Source organism: Clytia hemisphaerica, unplaced genomic scaffold (genome assembly GCF_902728285.1).
Source record: "Clytia hemisphaerica strain Z4C2 unplaced genomic scaffold, Clytia hemisphaerica genome assembly, whole genome shotgun sequence".
Taxonomy (NCBI): domain Eukaryota; kingdom Metazoa; phylum Cnidaria; class Hydrozoa; order Leptothecata; family Clytiidae; genus Clytia; species Clytia hemisphaerica.
The window spans coordinates 798,363-819,625 of NW_027104543.1; the positions used below are offsets into that span (position 1 = coordinate 798,363).

General features: G+C 35.0%; 1 protein-coding gene across 2 annotated transcripts in view; it reads left to right on the top strand.

The window, feature by feature from the left end:
• The first annotated feature begins 3,011 nt into the window (after positions 1-3,011).
• LOC136822607 (anaphase-promoting complex subunit 2-like) overlaps positions 3,012-21,263 on the top strand; it is a 61,717-nt gene continuing 43,465 nt past the window's right edge. For both annotated transcript variants that reach the window (XM_067078871.1, XM_067078870.1), the window contains exons 1-2: positions 3,012-3,208; positions 18,678-18,745. In XM_067078871.1, coding sequence (XP_066934972.1) covers positions 3,181-3,208; positions 18,678-18,745 — 96 coding nt within the window. In that variant the 5' untranslated portion in view covers positions 3,012-3,180. The remainder of the gene's footprint in view (positions 3,209-18,677; positions 18,746-21,263) is intronic.

Sequence of the window (21,263 nt, forward strand, 5' to 3'; positions counted from 1 at the left end):
TTTATTGCGGCCGCGTACAGGAACTCGCCAAATGTTCCTAACATGTTTGAACATGCTTCAAATCAAGGTACTTCCACTAACTGTATGAGGTGTGTACACCAATTTACAACAAAATATTTTTGGTATTTCTATCCATTTATTTGCATAAGCCTAAAAATGCTAACATTGCAAACATTTACTAGTTCTACTCCAGGCTGGAATTAGTGAACAGCACGCCTAATATATTCAACGTATGGCAGTAATTACTTTTGGCGTATTGGTGTAAGGAGTGAATATAAAGTAGGATATTGATGTAAGTCAAAGCTTTTCAAGACGAGAGGAGCATCGCCATTCTAACGCCCAATTTCATTACGCCAGATTTAAACCCATCTACCTCGCTCTCCCTTGACCGTCATATAGGCGAGGGGAATTTGATGTTCTGTTTATCGTCGACCAACCGCATGCTCTTGAGCCACCGCTCAAAAAAGTTCATTATTTCTTAAAAACTCATTATCTTCTTCTTTTCCTGTGCCAAGCTATCCAAAACACTCAAAGTGAATCAAAAATAACATCTTCGCTAACAAAATGTGCGTCTCGAGTATAAACATGGTTCCAATCACGTCCGCGAATGGGGCAGGCATTTTTTAAAGCAGTGGGCAGCTACAAGGGCGTTTTAGACAATGTTTTGATTCCGAAAGTGAAAGCAGCTCAATTTCACGGTGGAATTCAACTTCGTTGGAGATGGGAAGCACCAGGTAGGAATAATGAATAATGAAATTTTGCCGCATCAAATATTTTTTGCAACGCAACGGTAAACAGAACATCAAATTCCCCTCGTCATAAGGCGGCAATCACAAATATGTTCGTTTCCTTCGCCCGACCGACTCTCGAAAATTGAGTAGAATTGAGTCGGTGAGTCGGTAAATTTGTCGGACTTTCAATGTCGCAATGACCTTTCCTTCGTTCAAAAATTTTATTATTGCCGATTTTTTGAGAGCGATTTCTAGCGCATTTGCAGCATTTTGACTTTGTTTATCATTACATGTGCCATTTTGGGGTCGAAGGTCACAGTGTTCAAAGGTCATAATTTTAAACCACCCATTACACGCGGTTATTTTGGCTGCTGGCTGGCTGGCAGTTTCCTCCAAGAATGCACTCCAAAACTGGATGGAAAAATGGAAACCCGAAAATTTTTACGACCGACTCACTTTTTAGACCCAACGGGGACGCAAAATGAAGATATTTGTGATTGCCGCCTAACAACGTAGAGCCTGAACCTTTCATGTCAAAAAAGTCCCGAAAACACTGAAAACACTTTGTCTGAACCTTTCATGCTTTTTGGGGGTGATTTTGGCAAAAATCATTTCCCAGAAACACCTTACCTCTCGAGGTGGTGTGTTTTCAGCATTTCCTGTGTTCCTGGGATTTCTATGAATCAACTCTCAATTTTCTCCATAAAATCCAAGCCAAAGTGCATTACCTGAAACACCGGCAAGCTTCTGAACCATTCAGTGTTTTCTCTGGTGTTCAAGGTGTTTTTCAAGACGATTTTGAAGCTCTTGCAGTGTCCTGTCGGAGCCAACCAGATAAAAATCAGGTTGAAAATCGGCTTAAAAATCGGGAAAATTAGCCATTCGAAACTTTATTTGGCAGTAGGCTTCAACAGGACATTCAGTGTTTTTAAAAACTTTGAAAACTGAACCATTTGTGACCAAAAGTGTTTTCTGCAAACCAGGTAAGCAATGTGTTTTTAAAGACATGAAAGGTTCATGCTCGTAGAGTGTAAATAGAATATAAAGCGCTTTTAATTTATCAATCCCTAATCCTATTAATTCCTAAAGTATCTCCATACTTTAATCAAATAACAATTCGGCGTGGACTTTGAATCGTTTCCACACTGGGTGCTAATAGTAGTACTGGCTGGCAGGGAAATAGATGTTTTGGCAAACGCGACTGTCTTTCGAATAAATAATTACCCCACAGCAGTTACCTAAAGATAATTTATCTTGTTTTTATTGACTGAGGGAAAGTAATGTATGTGGGGTAATTAGTTATTCAAAAGACTGTCGCATTTTCAGATCAGCTTCGACTGGAGTATATTCGGATTTTGTTACACCGTTGGTTCTCCCTCTGTCGAAAAATCATTTAAGACAAACAAATTTTTAGAAAACATCAAGAAATTTCAATCATGTTATATATTCGAATTATCACCTTATTCCTTTCAAATAAATAATCACCTTTTTCTGCCAGGTATACCACAACCAGGAGGTTCCACCCTTTTCAGACCAAAAATGAAAGTGAAACTATATAATTCGGGGAAATCACGAGTTCTCATTTCATTGGATGCAAGGTTTAGGTCTGTAAAATAGACTCGAGAGATTTACATAAAGATGGCGCGAATGGCGCGAATGATAAATTTTACCAAACGGCGAGGGAAAGAGTTACATCGGATCACCCAAAGTACCCTCATGTTTTTTTTTTATTTTCTTATCTCTGATCCTGTCTCTCTCTTTTCTGACTGTCTGAGTTTCTGAGTTTCTGAGACTTAGTTTCTCATTTCTGACTGAGTTTTCATACCTGTCAATCATTTGTCCATCAATTTCGACCAACCCAATTTTCGCACCGAGTGGGATTCGAACCACCACCAAAGAAAGACCTTCAGATTCGGAAGCCAGCACCCTATCCACTAAGCCATCGCCGCACAGCAAATCCACGCAATTCATAACATATTATACCAAACTAGCAAAAGACGGGGGTAATGTTATTATAATATGGGTAAAAGTACCCCTTTTTTAAACCTGACTGAAATTCGAGCCGTTACTAGCAACCCTGCGGGGCCCAAGGCGCCGAGTATGCACCCGGCACAGTGACAAGCCGTTACTAGCAACCCTGAGCCTACCTAACTGTTAGTTAATCAATTCCAAACAACAAAACCCCCGGAAAGGTGACTATCAGCGATCCGTGGATAAAAAAATAAAAAAATGAAAAATAAAAAAATGAAGGTAACTTTGGGTGATCCGATATAACTCTCTCCAACGGCGAGGGTATTCCAACGGCGAGCAGAAGGGTCCACCGAGCAGCAAAACATCAAGATCACTTCCAACTTCACACATGCACAATACTGCAAAACCATACCAGTTTAATCGAACAAACAGACTGACTGATGAATGACTAATGTCTTCTTTCTCAATTGCTTCATAAATGGAAGATAGAGGCTCTCAGTTATCAGGTATAATTGTTGTTTGTTTTTTATTTGAATTTTTTTTTAAGAAGACCAAACAATCAAACAGCTGATTCCTGGGTAGACTTTGCCATATCTTCCTTCGTTTGGAGCGTAAAACTCCTACCCTTTAGGATATGGAGCACTGCTCTTGTTTTGAATATTGAAATTCTCCGGATACATTACATCCGCCCACCATTGCAGCTGAGGTTTTATTTAGGCCATCCAGTTACCAGTGTCTAGGCTAGAAAGGAGGAAAATATTGCCCCAGAGGCTTTTTTTGGCATAGCCAAAAGCTGCGCCAAAAGGTAATAGTGAATTATTAGGGGAAGGGGTTGTGATTCTTTTAAAGGGGAGTTTCTAAAAACATCGATCAGAAATAGCGACCAGCCACGCACGACCAGGGACTACGACCGGCGCGGCGACCAGATAAATTTAGATTATCGAGTTTATCTGCTCTCTCCACCGTAGAGAATGTTTAAATCAAGTCCTTAGCATTCTAAACAATGACCTTTGAAGTTGACCAGTCATTTTCTTGACGCTATTTTGACAAAAATATTAGGGTCATTAAAGTACCGTGAGATCGGGTAATTTGCATCAGTGGAGGCTAACATGCATAGCCCTCAAATGAATGACCTGGATAGTCATTAAAATACAAAGTTAAATCAAAACAAAAATGGTAGAGCGGAGCTGCTTAGTTAATTTGTTTTGAAAATTTGCTGCTTTGATTGGTCCGTCACACGTGCGTTTGGTTTGGGAACGCGAAAACGAATGCGAACTACCCATGTCTAAACTTTTCAATATATCTCCAGAACTAACAGATTTTTTGAAATTCTGTAAAAAGGTCCATATTAATAGATAGTTTTACTATGTTCTGTGAAAAAATCATAACCATCAGTGAAATACTCGTTCATCTATTTAAGATTGAAGACAAAGATTTGCGAAGAAAAATAAACCTTGAGCACAAAAAATGCTTTTTTAAACACTTTTTTCCACGGAAAAACAAATAACTTTTATAGACTTACCTTCCCCAAACATTGAAGAAGCCTCTACTAATTAAAGTAAATGAGATAAGGTAAAATAAAACCTTAAAATCAACCAGAATTTACAACCTTTCGTCCAAATCAAAAGACGTGCTTTTCTCGCCGCCATCTTGTTTTAGAATGAGAATTTCAGAGAATTCCATTTGGTTCCAGTTCTCACGGTTTTTTTTTCATCCAATCAGATCGCGCAATTTCACTTTCACTTTCTCTAGTCCAATAAGACTGCGGGATTTGAGTCATGTGACATCTCTATTAAAAAAACCCGCGTAGAATAAAATACAAATACAGGGGGTCACACTACTGGCTACAGGAACTGAAAGCTAGCAACTAAGGCTATTATTTTTGGTTTTTCTGAAGGACAAAAGGTATAGGAAGCTTTACTGAAGGAGGGATAAGGCTGGGACTATCTATTTAAAAGATACAGACAAAAAAGGCACTTTTTTGGGTGATAATTAAGTTTTACTTAGAAACTTTAATTCTCTTACCCCCGTCTCGGGCCCCCCCTGATATGAGCTAGGGAACCATGTTGGCCATCCCTACTGAAAATTTCAGATCAAAACAAACAAGGAATTAATTCCTGTAACTCGAAGAAAATTGGAAAAAGCTTGTTTTTGACTGTTTCTGATCCTAAAGTGCTATTTTTTGGTAAAAGCTATGCAATTTATGTTTGGATTTCTAGAAAGCTTACCCATTCATTGTCAATGTATTTTTTATTTGAAAGTAATCTCTTCATGGAATAAAAGGATATAGTCAAATCTTGTAGGGTCATTTTTCAAAAAAATTTTGCCAAAATCAATTTTTGCATTTTGCCATTTTACCCTACACAAACGCACGTGGTCATTTGATGGTTATGTAAGTTTCCCTCCACTGATGCAAGTTACCCGACTTCACGGTATGATGTTTGTAAGCTTTGTTGCACCAAATATTTTGATTATGCTGAATGAGATGCCTTTAGTATGAATAGTTAGAACTTGTCAGTAGGAAAAAATCGGGAAGGCCAGTTTTTAGAGATTTGAATCTAATCAATTATCCTATTGTCTTTAAATGCTGAAAAAATGACAAAATTTTGCTTTTGGCAGAAATAACAATCTGATGGATGAAATATAAAACTTCTCAAGCCATTTTCAAAAAATTTTGTGCCACTAATTACTTTGATGCTGATAATACAAAAGGCTGCAAAAGGATAGAAATTGATACCATACCTTCAACTGCTCGATAACATGGGACTGTTGATATCTGGCCTGTATTTTTACTTACTCTTATATCTCTTTGACAACAATTTGATAACTCCACCAAGTTTATCAATCATACTTTCTGTCATAACATGTCACGATAACTTTCGCTGATAGCGCGCCCTTTGTTTTCATTCAAAATGACCGGACAGCGATCAGAGAATTAGAGAACGCCCGTCCCCTAACCGCCTATCGCCCGATAGGTTAACAAATAACAATTGTGTCATCACAAGCGATTTGAAGTACAAATGAATTGGAACGTTGTCAAGCGTCCTCGAACATTCAATAACGTTCCATAGCGTTCCTGGAACGTTCCAGAACGTTCAGGAACGATCTAAAACGTTCTGGAACGTTCTAGGAACGCTATGGAACGTTCCAGAACGCTCATGAACGATCCAAAAGCGTCCAAAAGCTAATAGATTACTCAATAAGAACGTTAGGGAACGATATCGAACGTACAGGAACGTTCGCGAACGTTCTTCTGCAATGTTTCTGAACGTTTCAAGATACTCCTAAACTAGTAGTAAATAACAGGGAACGATCAGGAACGTTCAAGAACGTTCTCTGGCGTTCTAACAACGTTCCTAAACGTTCGAGAACGTTCCCTATCATTCGTTTTGCTAGAACGTTCCATTTTATTTGTATTTAAAGTCGATTGTGATGACACAATTGTGTAACTTGCCGCGCAAGTGACGTCGAACACTCCATTGTTTTGTCTAATTTGTTCTTCTTCGTTCTAGACACTTGCCGATTAGAGAATTACAGAATGCTTGCCGCCTATCGCCCGATAGGATTAACAAATATCTTTTAAAGTGATTTTTATGCTTAATTAACAACCTGATATAACCTGTGTAAAGTTAACATTTTCAATAGCATGGCGTATTCTTTTTTTTAAAGTGTACATAGTAACAGTAAATCGGGCGCCAGCTACTATGCGCCAAGATCAATCTCAGTCTGCGCCAGGGATATCCGGCGCACATGCCGCAATTTTATAAAAGGTTGTTGCTGTTAGAGGTAATCAAATCCTTTGGTATTTTTGCCTGGGATTTTACAGATTTTCTGAATTTCGCAAAAAATTTGCTTAGTGTGCAAGGGGGGTCCAGGTCCCACCAAAAAAATAAGGTCCCAGCACACATTAAAACCCCCACCTAGAATCAATCATGCATGGTCCCACCACTAAGTATATCCCCCACCAAGATTTAAAAAAAATTGAATTCCCAGCAGAATTTAGGAAGCAAAACTTAAGTCTTCTTTCAAGTATAATACAGGTCATATGTACAAGATTATCCACTAGGTTTCAATAGTAAAAGGTAACTACTAAAGTTATATATCATTGATTGATGTTGACGAGATGTTTCAATTTTACAACCAAACCACCTTAAAATCCCACCTTAAAAAATCAGGTCCCACCTAATCCTGTTTTCCCCCCTGAAATCCAAAAAATCGGAAGTCCCACCTAAAGATTTTGAACCCAAATCAACAACCCCCCCCTTAATTTAGGGGGGGGGTGCACACTATGTATAGGTATCCTTCAAGAATTTTCCAGTCTTGTCAAATTCTCAATCCAAGCACCTCTGAGCCATGACTTAGTTAATTTCTTTTTTATTTCCTGGTTTACAGAATCGCCGTTTCATTACATTACTTTTCCAAATATAAAATAAAAATGAAATTGAAATTTCCAAAAACTTTATTTAGTTTTGCTCTTCCAACCTTGTCTGATCTACATTATAAAAGGGAAACTTTTTAGAAAACTAAATTTTATATGAGCAGGAAGGACAAAAAAAGGTACAGCAAGCTCTTTCTCCAATAAGTCTATAATGGCACCTATAACACCACAAGTTCACTACTTAAAAAAAGTTCATTAATTGTTTGGTATGAATGTAAGTTTTCTCAAAACATATACCGGGTGACCCACGAAAAAGTTCGGACAGTTTTCGGCGTCTCGAGGCCAAACAAATGTCTCAAAGTGCTTGAAATTTTAATATGTAGAAAGTAGATATTCTAACTTAAAGTTTGAGCTATTACTTTTTAAATTTGACCCACAAGTTCCCTACTTATGAGCTTTTAAAGTCAAAATTCACTTTTCGGAAAGAGCGAAATTACGTCAAAGAAGAGGTATCAAATTGTTTTATTATCAATCAAACAAGCAAGGTCGTTAAATCGTTAGAAAAGAGCATGTTAGATATTTTTATTCAATTTTAAAACTTTTTTTAGATTCTTTACTTTCGCAAAATTTATTAACAAGTTATTCGTTCAGAAAAGAACCACCACCATACACTTTCTAGCAAATTCCAGGCAAACCCACACTCTCTGTTTTTTCATAAGACGCGACATTTTCATAAAGAAGGCAAATTTTGCTTATTTGCTAAATATTTTTGATAAAAATATTTACAATAAATTTATATAAATCTACTTCGTTGTTAATTTATTATTTTACAAACTTTAATTACCTACAACTTTAATTAACGAGGTCGTAAAACATCAGCACACTGGAAAAACACAATGTTAAAGATAAAGAAAACAATTTATAATTTGATACCTCATTTTTGACCTGTTTTTGCACTTTCCGATGATTGAATTTTGACTTTAAAAGCTCATAAATAAAGAACCACTGAACCAAATTTAAAAAGTAATAGCTCAAAGTTTAAGTTAGAGCATCCTCTATCTTTTAAAAAAAAGATTGAGTTTATATTACTTTTATTTCAGACCCTAGCCAACGAAAACCGTACGAACTTTTTCGTGGGTCACCCGGTATATATATGTTTTTTTTTAAGTTTGAGAAAATAATTTTATTTTTTTTATTTTTTCGTCCTTCCGGTTAGTGTAAAACACAGGTCACAGGTCACGGGTCACAGGAGGTCATATAAATTACAGACCGGAAAACTATAAGGCACTCGTAACATACAACTCATAACATACAACTCATAACATAAGTTCCTGAAAATATTATATGTAATGGAAATGTAATATCAAAATATTTTATTTAGAAGACTTTTTACGACAAATCATCAACCACAAATATTGACGACAAATGACACTCAAATTATGTAAATTTCAATGATGTTATCTCAGTACGAAGTATGAAGCTTTGTACACCAGTTAACAATAAAATATTCTTCATGCATAATAGGATGCTGACACTGCAAGTGGATATAGATTGACAGGTTTTGAAAAAACAAATACTCCAAGAGAGCTGTTTTAGAGATTTGAATATAGTGACGTCATTTTATCAAAAATACAAAGCAGGGGATAAAAATATTGAAACATTTATAAAATATAATCTCATTGACGCTATTCTCATCAATTCTTGTTATCATACCTTAGGTGATGCAGGAGATAAAATGAGATATGACATAGTGCTTGTGAAATAGCTATTTTCCTGTTAGGGGGCTGTTTAAAGCAAAAGGTGAGATGAATATTTTTTTAATACGTATTCTTTGTATATAACATACGTAACATCATATAACATTGAAAATATCATTTTTTTACATGTGTGATATAGATGTAATATATAATACAAGTATTACAGGTCCGTGTTATACACGGTATAAAACGGAAAATCACGTAGTAAGCACACGTGGGTAGATTTTTAGCTTTAAAATAGTTCTAGATCAATAAAATACCTTTGGAATTATATTTTTGACATTAACAACTGTTTTTCAAACATTTTCTTCGGGATTTGGAAATTTTCAGGTTTTAGGTGAGAGAAACAAGTTAAGATGGGGATTAATTTCTTTAGATGGGATTTTTGGTGTTTTGGTAATGTTAATGTTAGGTTTTTCTTATTTCCAATTTAATTATATAATTTTTTCTAAATTTTATATTCTATGAATAATTCTTTTACTACACTAAACTTTTCTCCTTTTTATTATTACACTGTAAGAATTTTTGTTTCGTTCCTCGAATTAGTATAATTTTTCGTGGGGATAGTATTTTTAGCTGGGATTTGGGAGTCTGGATTGAGGGTGGGAATTTTAGGGTTAGGTGGGACCTGAATTTTTAGGTGGGACCTGGAACCCCCTTGCACACTATAAAATATCCGTAAACCAGAAAATAAAAAAGTACCTGGCCGAAAATCACAGAAATATATCGGAAATAGTCTTTTTTTTAAAGATTTTCATTGGATGTTTTTCGTTATATTTTTGGACCTACCGGAAGGTCCTTTAATTTGACCGTTGTCCGTTCGTCTGTTACAAGCTTTTCTCGGGATTGGCTCATTATTTTTTTTTTTTTTTTTGCACAATGATACAAAATAGCAATGCCTGAAAAGTGACGGAGCCCGATTTTTGAAAAAAACTTTTGGGGGGCAAATTTGGGCAAAAAAATACCTAAAAATAAGGTTTTTTGGACTTTGTGCAAAATTGCTTCATTAGTTTTTCCTGATTTTTGGCAGAAAGATAGAGTGCAAGGTACCTTAAAGGAAGAAATTTTGGCGGGAATTTAATTTGGCGGATGGACAAAAAAGTTTTTTCAGAGGGAATTTAATTTGGCGGATGGACGAAAAAACTAAATTTGGCGGGAATTTAATTTGGCGGTCGGATTTCAGTCAAATCCGCCAAATTTTCTTTCCGCCAAAATTTCTTCCTTTAAGGTACCCTAAAATGTGGCTGAAAATTTTTTTTCGTCGTGAAATACGGATTTTTGCAAATTTGGGCCAAAAACTACCTAAAAATAAGGTTTTTTGGACTTGGTGCAAAATTGCTCCATTAGTTTTTCCTGATTTTTGGCAGAAAGATAGAGTGCAAGGTACGGTACCCTAAAATGTGGCTGAAGTAATTTTTCTGGGAAAATTTTTTTTCGTCGTAAATTACGGATTTTCGTTTTTTGGGGAAATTCCCTTTTACCATTTTCCTGTTAGCAGCTTTTCTCGGGATTGGCTCATTAGTTTTTTTTGGACCTACCCCGGTGGGGTAGAGGTCCTATAAATTAACCGATGTCCGTCCGTTCGTTCGTCTGTTCGTCTGTTCGTCTGTTCGTCCGTCCGTCTGTTACCAGCTTTTCTCAGGATTGGCTCATTAGTTTTTTTTGATTTTTGGCACCATGATGCAAAAAAAATTTATTTCCGGCCATAAATGCCGAAAATATGCCGGAAAAACCGGTTTTTTGGCATTTTCTCAAGATTTCATCATTAGTTTTTTCAGATTTTTTGCACAAAGATGCGTATTAGCAATGCCCGAAACTTGGCCGAGTCCGACTTTTGAGAAAAAATTTTTCCGGTCGAAAATGCCGGAAATATGCCGGAAATCACCATTTTTGCAGATTTTCATCGGACTTTTTCCTTATATTTCGTTGTTTTTTCACACAAAAACATTAATAATAGCAATGCCCACCATGAAGCATGGTTCAATCGTCAATAGAACTGAGTTTTGAAGCCGGAACTTTCTAAAAATCGCCGGTGCAGCCCATTTTCGCCGGAAAAACGGTATTCCGGTTTTCTTGATTTTCTCGAGCTGTACTTTATATTTTTTTATGAAATTTTGCACACTGATGCAAAATGATAATACCTAAAATGTGACGGAGCCCGATTTTGGAAAAAAAAATTTTCCGGCCGAAAATGCCGGAAATATGCCGGAAAAACAGGTTTTTTTGCATTTTCTCGAGATTTTATCATTAGTTTTTTCTGATTTTTTGCTCAAAGATGCGTATTAACAATGCCCAAAACATGGCCGAGTTCGATTTTTGAGAAAAAAAATTTTCCGGCCGAAAATGCTGGAAATATGCCGGAAAAACTGTTTTTTTGGTATTTTCTCAAGATTTTGTCATTAGTTTTTGCTGATTTTTTGCTCAAAGATGCGTATTAACAATGCCCAAATCATTGTCGAGTCCGATTTTTGAGAAAAAGATTTTTCCGGCCGAAAATGCCGGAAATATGCGAGAAATCGCCGTTTTTGCAGATTTGAATTGGGCTTTTTCCATACATTTCTTTGTTTTTTCACTTAAAAAAATTATTGATAACAATGCCACCATCAAGCATGATTCAATTGTCAATAAAACTTTTGCAATTCTGCAACCGGAACTTTCTATTTCTTTTTTCCCTAAACCCCTCCCCCCCCATCAACAATCAATGATGACATTTATTGCATTTTCGCTAGGCGCTATATTTTCTTAATGATTGTTTTTCTCCTTATTGGTATTTAAGTTTCATCATCAGGTAGGTCCATTCAGCATGTTGCTTGTTATTTTTTTGCACAATGATACAAAATAGCAATGCCTAAAAAGTGACGAAGCCCGATTTTGAAAAAAAAATTTGGGGGCAAATTTGGGCCAAAAACTACCTAAAAAAAAAGTTTTTTGGACTTGGTGCAAAATTGCTTCATTAGTTTTTCCTGATTTTTATCAGAAAGATAGAGTGCAAGGTATCTTAAAATGTGGCTGAAGTAATTTTTCTCGGAAAATTTTTTTTCGTTGGAAAATTTTCAAAAACTTATTGTGTTTGCTCAATACCAATAGTAAAATGTAGAACACCTACTTTTATCTGATTTTGATCAACAGGTAGGTCCATTCAGCATGTTGCTTGTTTTCTTTTTTTTTATTCAAAAACATTAAATGATAGCAATATTAATATCCAAGCAATCAAGCAATATCCTCAACAAACCTAATTTTAGTATCTGTAATTTTACAACCTTGTTTATCATATTCAAATGCTCTATCTTCACTCTACTCCTTTTATGTTGGGGAACTTGAAAATGACCAACTAAATGTTGTAGCTACCTGAGTTCAATCTAGGACGACCTAAAGGCATCCTCAAAGTACTGTTGTTTTGGTCAGGGAGAAAAAGATTCTAAGTTAGAATCTGACAGTGTCTGTGACACAGGACAACCTTGACACATTACACAATCATCAGATTTGGCAACATTGTGTTCACTTTTCCTTTTGGTGAATATCTTAAGATTTTTACTATCTGTAGTTGAATTTTCTCAGACCTATGAGTTATTGGAGAGATACTTTTAGATCCCTTATTTCCTGACGAAGCCCCTGAAGTTTCTTATTTCTTGCTTTTAGTTTTATTTATTCCAACCTTGGCCTTGGGTTTTCTGAGAACCACTGTATTAATTTTTTTAAATATTTCTTGGAGGCAAAAAATATCAACTGCTTTAATTATGCACCATAGAGGCCAGCCTATTGGGCATGCAGAGTTAAATTATTCTGGGAAGTTGAAATTCTGTTTAATCGTTTATGATACATACAAATATGGAGCATAATATTATGTTACATCATATTTCTATAAAAAGACTATAAAACAAATCTGTTTTCAATTCCATGACTTTTTGACCTTTTGAAATTTTATTGTGTGATCATGTTTTTAAATGAAACCAAGTGAATACTGTATCAATCAATGACTGGTGAAAACAATCATAAACAAAAGTCTCAAATGAAAATGAAAATTTGACCTTGCATTGAATTGAAGGTTTTATTTTTCAATTAAGATAAAACTTTCGAGAATAGCATGTCATAGGAAGGCATGCCTGAACTTGATACACAGAGACAGTCAACATTACTTTTTCTATTTGAACAAATAGTAACACCTATTTTTTTACTGAAGGGTTATTTTTAAAGTGGACTATCAACTGAAATTCATGATGTCATCCCACCTTTACAAGCACTTGACCAAGACAAAAGAATATTTTGATTTTTCAGCTGGAGAATACTTATAAGAACTCTGAACTTGTTTTGTTGTGAGAAACTTGTTTTGAGAAAAGTAAGTAGAATAGAAAAGATTGTCTAAGCCAATGACTATATCCTTTTTAAATAATTTGTCCTTTTAATGACAGTTTTCAGTTGGTTTTACTCTTCTTATATATTTTTACGCAAAAAGAAAACAAAGTTTTGTTCTTATGAAACCATTCAAATTATACAGGGACTTTTGCTCTTGAATTCACCATTGTCTTCCAGACATAACTGTTGATATAAAAAAACACTTATTCGTCATCTGATGACAAATGGACTGTCCTGTTTTACAACTTTGACACTACGCTTGCATTTCTATTGTTTTATATTGAGTGATTTTTACTACGGGAAACTATTTGGCAGCTTTATTGCTTATTAGTTGGTTTTTCAAAGTTGTACTTTTTCGATAGGTATGCACTTTCTGTCTTGTTCTTGCTACTTTGAAACTACGTTTGCATTTCGATTGTTTTGTTATGAGTGAGTTTTAACCAGAGTAAGCTGCTTGGCAGCTTATTGCTTCGGAAGAAAAGGTTGGTTTTTCAAAGTTGTACTTTTTCGATAGGTATGCAGTGTTGTTCTTGACATTTTGAAACTACGCTTGCATTTCTTTTTACGAGTGGGTTTTAACCAAAGTGAATTCATTGGCAGCTTATTTCTTTAAAAGTCAAAATCTGCTATTAAAAAGTTGTACTTTTTCAACAGGTACAAACGTTTCTACCCTATTCTACCGCTTTGAAAACTTCCCCTTTGAAAGTGAAAGCGGACCTAAATTACTTTGACGATATTTATAGGGTTTAGATTTTTGCGTGATTACTTTTTATGTTTAGTTCGAAATGTTACTGGCAAACTCGAGTTTAGTTCAATTAATTTATAAGCTGACGAAAGTTGTGAAAAGTTGATTGAGTGTGCAAGGGCTGGTGTTGTTTCATTTTTAATTTTTTCGAAATTTATTTAATAGTAGCCACAATCATTGTTTTGTACAATTCTGTCCCGTTGGGCGATCTAACAGCCAATCGATTTTGCTTTATCCACTTTTGGGAGGGGGTTTCTTCGCGGAAGGATTTTTACCACCCTTGGTTTTCGTTGCTATGGTATTGCTTATGAATCAACAACATTGAACATAGCACAACGAGACTTGACTGACTGGCTGGAAATGGTGTTGCCATTGGAGACCCAATAGCTTCTCCTTTCCCCGTATCTACTTTCGATACTGTCTGTTTGTTGTCTGTGCTATATTTCTATTCTATTTTGGTTCATCAAACAATGTTTTTTTAAAGAATTTCCTCTTTCAACTTCTCATAGAGAAGTATATAAACTCTTCTTTCTCTATTTGAACCGTTTGGGTAGGTAATGTTATTTATGACTTTTGTTATTTTACCTCAAGATTAAAAATAATCTTGTTTTTATCATTTTGCGGTTTCAGCTTTGTATATTTTAAGCTCTCTGATGAGTCGTCCTTATGGTCTCACGTCAATACATCTGTTATAGACTTTATGAAGAAGATTCTCGATTTGAGGTGTGTTTTGATCCATTTAAAGCATCGAGTTTTTGACCTGTCTTACGAAATATTAGTAAATCTTAATCTGCACTAGATACCACACCCCTTTTTAACAGCGAGTGCGCCGCTATAGTTCTTAAACCTTCAGGGGCATGGAGGACGGCCTTTTACGACCTCTTTCTAAGGTCTTCGTCAAATGAATTGAAGTAAGATTTGTCTATTGAGTGGCTACAACTTTCAAAATGGAAATTAGTGCTCCTTTTTATTTTCCTACTTTCAGCAAGACATTAAAAAAAGGGTTTTAAACTTATTACAGTCATTAGGCCGGCCGACGGACGGATTTCTCAAAAACTATAAAATTTAAATACGACCTATCATATACCATTCTTTGGGTTATTTTGATGTTTTTCATATATGTCGGAACCTGTTCAAATGATTATATATCGAAAAGTCGACTTTTCTATCGGCTAGTTTACGGACGTTCGGCTGGTTGGCGGACAATTTTTAGAGAGATAAAAATCATCAATTTTGATAGCTATTTTACCTTGATTAATCTTGCTCGTCGATTCACTAGACAATTTGAACTTTGAGATTAATTTTCTATTATGTAATGGCATTTTGTGATATTAGCCTCAATGCGTTAAATATGAATAATTTCGACTAAGTTTATCTTTTTAATGGTGTGGCCGTTTATATGTTTTTGTTAACTAGACTGACCATTTACAAATCTTGTTGTTGTTGTAAGGGAAATAATTTTCGAGACACTGTGTTGATAACTGTTAAGTGATGTGACTTAGACGATACCTTAGTTTTTATAAAAGAAAAAAAAGAGGGTAGCTCTTGTTTCTTGTTAACGTACTAAAGATCCAAGCTTTCTTTTCTCTTGAATTCATTTGAAACTCCACAAAACCGTTCTTACAATATTTCTATAAATACAAACCCTTTGGTTGTAGAATCACGTGCAATTTATCAACAAGAACTAGCACGTATTCACAGCAAAAACAGTTTTGTTTATTTTAGCCTTTTCAGACACTCGAGTCTTGACTGAACACAAATCTCACCTTTTCTTGGCAAATAACCCTCTTAAAATCTTAGTACAAAATCACTGTTTAGGACGAGTAGATATGCTTATGCTTGCCTTTTTCATGTTTTAGCTACTCCTCTGCGGTATGTATGAAGATTTCTCTAGCTTACTCCACCATGTTTATTTACTATAAGCCGTGGTTGATCACTATATAAACTTTGTCTACTAAAACTAGGTTGTAGTTTAGTGTTTACTTTATAGCTTTCTATTGTCACTTATTCACTTGGTTTTACTACATTTTTATTTTGAGGTATGTAGCCGTGATTAATAAGATCAAAATAGTTTTTTTTCTAAATTAGTACTGCTTTCATCAGCCAATTCCCGCGAGTCACAATTTGATATTGCTTCTGAACTTATCTGGCATCAATAAGCAGAAATTTTCAACCCGTGTACTTGAACCCGGGATGCGGCACATCAAAGGCCGACTATCATTCCTCTCCGATGGGAAATCGGTCCGCTCCTTTAGAGCTTTAGCGTGGGCGGCCGCCAATCTGCCATCGGAATATCTGATAACTTCTAAACATAACATTAGTTGGGTGACTAGAAAAAAGGAAGAAATAAACTTCAATTATCTAACTCAATGGAACTTTTTGAAGAAAATAAGTTGGTTTTGGGGTGCCCTTTCGCTTGCGCAAGGGAAAAGCTCTGGGACCGAAAGGGATTGATGTCAACATTACAAGGCCTTTAATGCTTTCATGCTTCTCGATTGGATCGGTGGATTGTATGGCAGATATTATAGATAATTTGATTTCACATCTTTAAAATAGTCTAAAATTTCCGTTTTAAATCTTGCTAATTTCGTTTGCAATTTTGGGAAACTAGCCGGATGAGGAAATAGGATAATTTGTGACACCTTCTCTGTATCGGAATTCTTTGTATGGCTTTATCGACTTCCTTTCGGTTCTCTTTGGGCCGTGTAATAATGATCATTTCTCTCTAGAAAATCATTCAATTTTCTGCTCATTTTTAAAATCATATAGAGTAATTAAAGATTAACTTAATTATGCCTCGACGGCTGCAATAGTTAGGATTGAACAGGTCTTTTTTTAAATTAGCAATTTCTCTGCGAAATTATTAAAACCATGGATTTCCGGTTTTCGGTGGTAACGGCTAAGTGCTGGTTGGAAATCATGCTCTTTTTTTGCTTTTCATTATCACTGACGGACCTACACGCTTTTTTATAAAAATATACTTTTTAAGAATATTCTTGATGAAATTTGCAAAGAAATTAAGAATATGCTAAGAATTTAACATCACCATAGAATTCGGCAATTGAACCTAAGAATGCCAAATTTTAGAGCATTTTTACCTGTAAATTTCCAATTATCCCTCAGCAATGCTAAAAGCTTTCACAAAAATGCCAAATCTTTGCTCGATGTATGTATTACATGCAAGATTTAGGCTGGATTGGATCCTAATCTAAGAATATACCGTAAAATATTAAGATGATTTTCAGCCTAAAAATGTCCTTAAAATTTTCTTATTTTCACCATCTGTTGGGTATTTTTGTGGGATTTTCTAAGAAAATGGGTGTTTTAGAGTCTGCGAAACCTTGAATATTCTTGTCACGTTCTTAATATTTGACTTCAAAGCCTTATGTTCGATTTCCATCTGAAATGACTTGACGTGAGCGGACGCAATTTTTGAGGCCGATTCGCATTCTTCATACCAGAACAAATCAGAGGGGGCTGTCGGCTTTTTTATAAGAACAAACTATGTAAGAACATAAGGCTTCGATGGCCAAGATGTTAAGGACAAGTTAAGATCATTTTAAGGCTTCGCGGGCTCTAAAACACCTGTAAATTTCATAAGAACATGGACAAAAATACTCAAAAAAGGCGTTATAAGAACATGTTACGACATTTTTAGGCTTAAAACTCAAAAAGTTAAGAACATCCGAAGTCTTCAAAAATTTTGGATGTTTTATAAAAAAAACGTGTACTTGGGAAAACTTGAAACATCACAGTTGAGTCTCTATAACTCGAAACCGCACGAGGAACAAAAATTTGTTCAAATTAAGAAAATTTCGAGTTATGGGGCAAGGTTTATAAGACATTCTTAACTGAAGGGACGGTAAATCTGGTTTAAGTTAAAGAGACTCTACTGTTCGCGAAAACCAGTGAAAGGAATTCCGATTAAAGGCTTCCGAACTAATTCCTTTTCACACATCGCTTGTTTAGGTTTGTCGGAATTTTTCTTGGTGTACTAATTACAGTCCTCTTTCCTTGACACGATTCTTTTGATTAATAAACGCGTATCACGGCTCATCAAAGCTTCTCAGACAATTAATAACTTTTCTTTTGTTTCGAATTAATTTCTTCTTTAATTGACCTGCAATTAGCCATGTTTTTGAATGTTTAATGACATTTTTCGATGTGTCTTTTATTGGATAGTTGATAGGTTGTTTTTGCTTTTTGTTGTTGAGAGTATAAGTGAAGACTGGTTGTATGGATTTAGTTGTTAGAGAAATTAACGAGAAAAAAATTAATTTCTTAGTGTGTAGATGTGAATGAGTTGTGGAAAAGTAAGGGTTCATTCATTCTTCCTTTTACACGTTTATTGTAGATATTTTTTTGAGGAAATTTTATTCTCAACTCATTATTTTTTTAATCCAACACATAGAAAGCTCTACATTTTACTCACTCGATTCTTATCTAGAAACTTACAGTATGTTCTAGAAACTTCCTTTAAAGTATGTGAATGTAATCTCAGATATGCTTCTGATAAAAACGAAGAAATTACTTACTTAGGCTGAAATTAAACCAATGTTATGAAAATAAAAATTCTAATAATATCTCATTCTTAAGTAATATCTTAAATAAAAGTGAAGAAGATCTTCATTTCTTTTTTCCCCGACAATTTCAGTCTACAAGATTTGTCCTCATTTTTAACGAGATAGATCACCCGCTTTTCCTAGTTTTCTGTATTTTCTTTTTCTCGTTTTTTCATTCAGGTACGTCTTTGAAAGTTTTGTTAGCAGAAAGTACATTTTGGTTCGACCTTGAACAATCTTGGAATAAGGTAAGACAATTTCGTTTCCTTTATCTCATTTTACTGACCAAACGGGTTCATAGTACTGGTTTGGCAAGTTTTCCAAAATTATGGTTTTATCGTGCAGTAAACGCAGCAAAAAAGTTTTTCAGTGTTGCAACTTTTCCGTCTGTAGACGGATATCCGTCCAGTTGAGATACAAATATATCATTTCCGTCTTGCCAGTAAGAGGGTTTTTGGTTCAAATGACCATCTAATCCTAAGGTTTCCGTCCATATTCACAAAACCTAGTTGCAACACTGGTTTTTACAATACTATAAGTAAGTAAGTCTGCGACCGCAGTTGGAGGCGACCCGAAGGCTCCTTTTTCGATAGCTGTCTACCCGAAGGTAGGAGAGGGCGCTACTATTTCTCCCTGGATTGCTCCACTTACCCTTGATCCTTCTCTTAATTGCTGAGCATCTAGCAGAGAGGTATCAAGTACTATTTTGGGAATTTTTGGTATGACCCGGCTTAGGGTTGAACCCACAACCTTGCGAACCGTAGCCGGATGTTCTACCACTGCACTACGGTCGCTATACCACAATACTATAATATATTTAACGACCGTAAACAATCAATTACGCAGAGGCATCCACCCTCCCTAGATAACTTCAAATTGTTCATAGTTTGAAAATTTCGTAATAAATAGTATTTCGTATTTTGAGCCTCATTGTTTTTATAAAATTGTTCTTATAAAAAAGTGTATTATACTTATTTCTTCGCATATATTTAACGGCCGTAAAAAATCAATTACGCAGAGGCATCCACCCTACCTAGATAATTTCAAATTGTTCATAGTTTGAAAACTTCATAGTAAATAGTATTTCATAGTAACGAACAAAACAAAAGACGGTTCCAAAAGACAAAGGTTTCGTTATCCTCATCATCTAAAAATGGGTTCCGGTAATAATAGGGTCTCGTTTCTCCAATCAAAATCATTTCCGATCGCCCCAATCTGACAGTCTAATTCTTAGAGCTTTTCAAATAGTCTAATTGTTTCTCTCCATCGTTTTTGAAATCGCGAGTATTTTCGGGTGGGAGTTTAGCATTTTTTTCTCGAACGTTTTGATTAATTATCCGTCACTTTGATTTTTTCGCTTAATCGATGGTGTAAATGTGATTTTAAAAGCGAAAACTGCATTTTAAGTGGTCATTAATTGAGGGAAATATAAACACTGATAATTCTCAGTTTTTCTTATAAGAACTTTGTGAACTGCTTAAGGAATTTAAAGCACTCGTCTTCGTATAGACTTTTGAGGATGTTTTTGGGGGACTCCTAGTAAGATACTTGAGTGGTATTCTAGCAACTCTATTCGATATCAGCTACAGTAAACGAGAAAATATTCACGAATTAATGAAACTGTTAAGATATTTGAAACACGCAACTACTTGCTTACTCCTATAGTACGCGTTTTTTATAAAAACATCTTTGAATCCATCGGATGTTTTAAGCTTAAAAATGTTCCTAAAATGTTCTTATTTTCTCCATTTTGTGACCATTTTTATTCATTTTCCTAAAAATTCGGGTGTTTTAGAGTCTGCTAAGCCTTAAAATGTTCTTAACTTGTTCTCAGCATTTTGGCCATCAAAGCTTTATGTTCTTATATAGTTTGTTCTTATAAATAAACAACGTGTATAACCAATTTTTCTGATTATTCTGGCTTCCTTGTGCCAGCACATTTTTTCTTCCGCGAGGCAAAATAATTAATTTACTAATTGAGTTAGACCACCATTTTAGTTTCGTCCGTAATTATTTTAGTGATAAAATCTCCTTTTAAATGATCATTTTTAAACGGTTACATAATTCAAGATATTGTATCTTCAAGAAAATCGAGGAAAAAGTTTATTTGTGCAAAACGTGCAGATAACCATAACCTTTAACATGTGATTGATTGATTGATTGATTGATTGATTGATTGATTGATTGATTGATTGATTGATTGATTGATTGATTGATTGACATTCGTAATAAATGAACCATAAGAAAAAATGAATTGGTATGATCTAAACATTTTCCTCTAACCTTTAGTATAGTGCCTATTTTTCCCGTTAAAGTGATAATCTACGTATATGAGAACAAAGAAAAATTCTTGTAGCTCAATGCGCTCATACTAATTCATAAAATATAAATTTTCCTAATTTCTTACACTGATACTGTAATTCTCTTTTTGTTTGTAACATACCTCTTATTCTAAAAACAACATCACAAAATCCTGATACTTTATCTCACAGGAAATTCGCTCTTACCTACAAATCCCTGTTTTTCTACTAACTAACAGATTACCGACGTGTCTTTTATAAGAACTTATTTCAAAAGTTCTTGTTTTATGTTGGCAAAATTTTGGCTTTATGCTTGCAGAAAAACGTTCAATTTTAAACTTTTACGTTGTCTTTCCTCGAGGATGAAAAAACGAGCGTTTACATCAAAAAAAAAGTTTTGTTCATTTGGAGCGCCAAATTTCAGTTCTTACTAAACGCGTTTTATACAAATAAAACAGTTTCATTA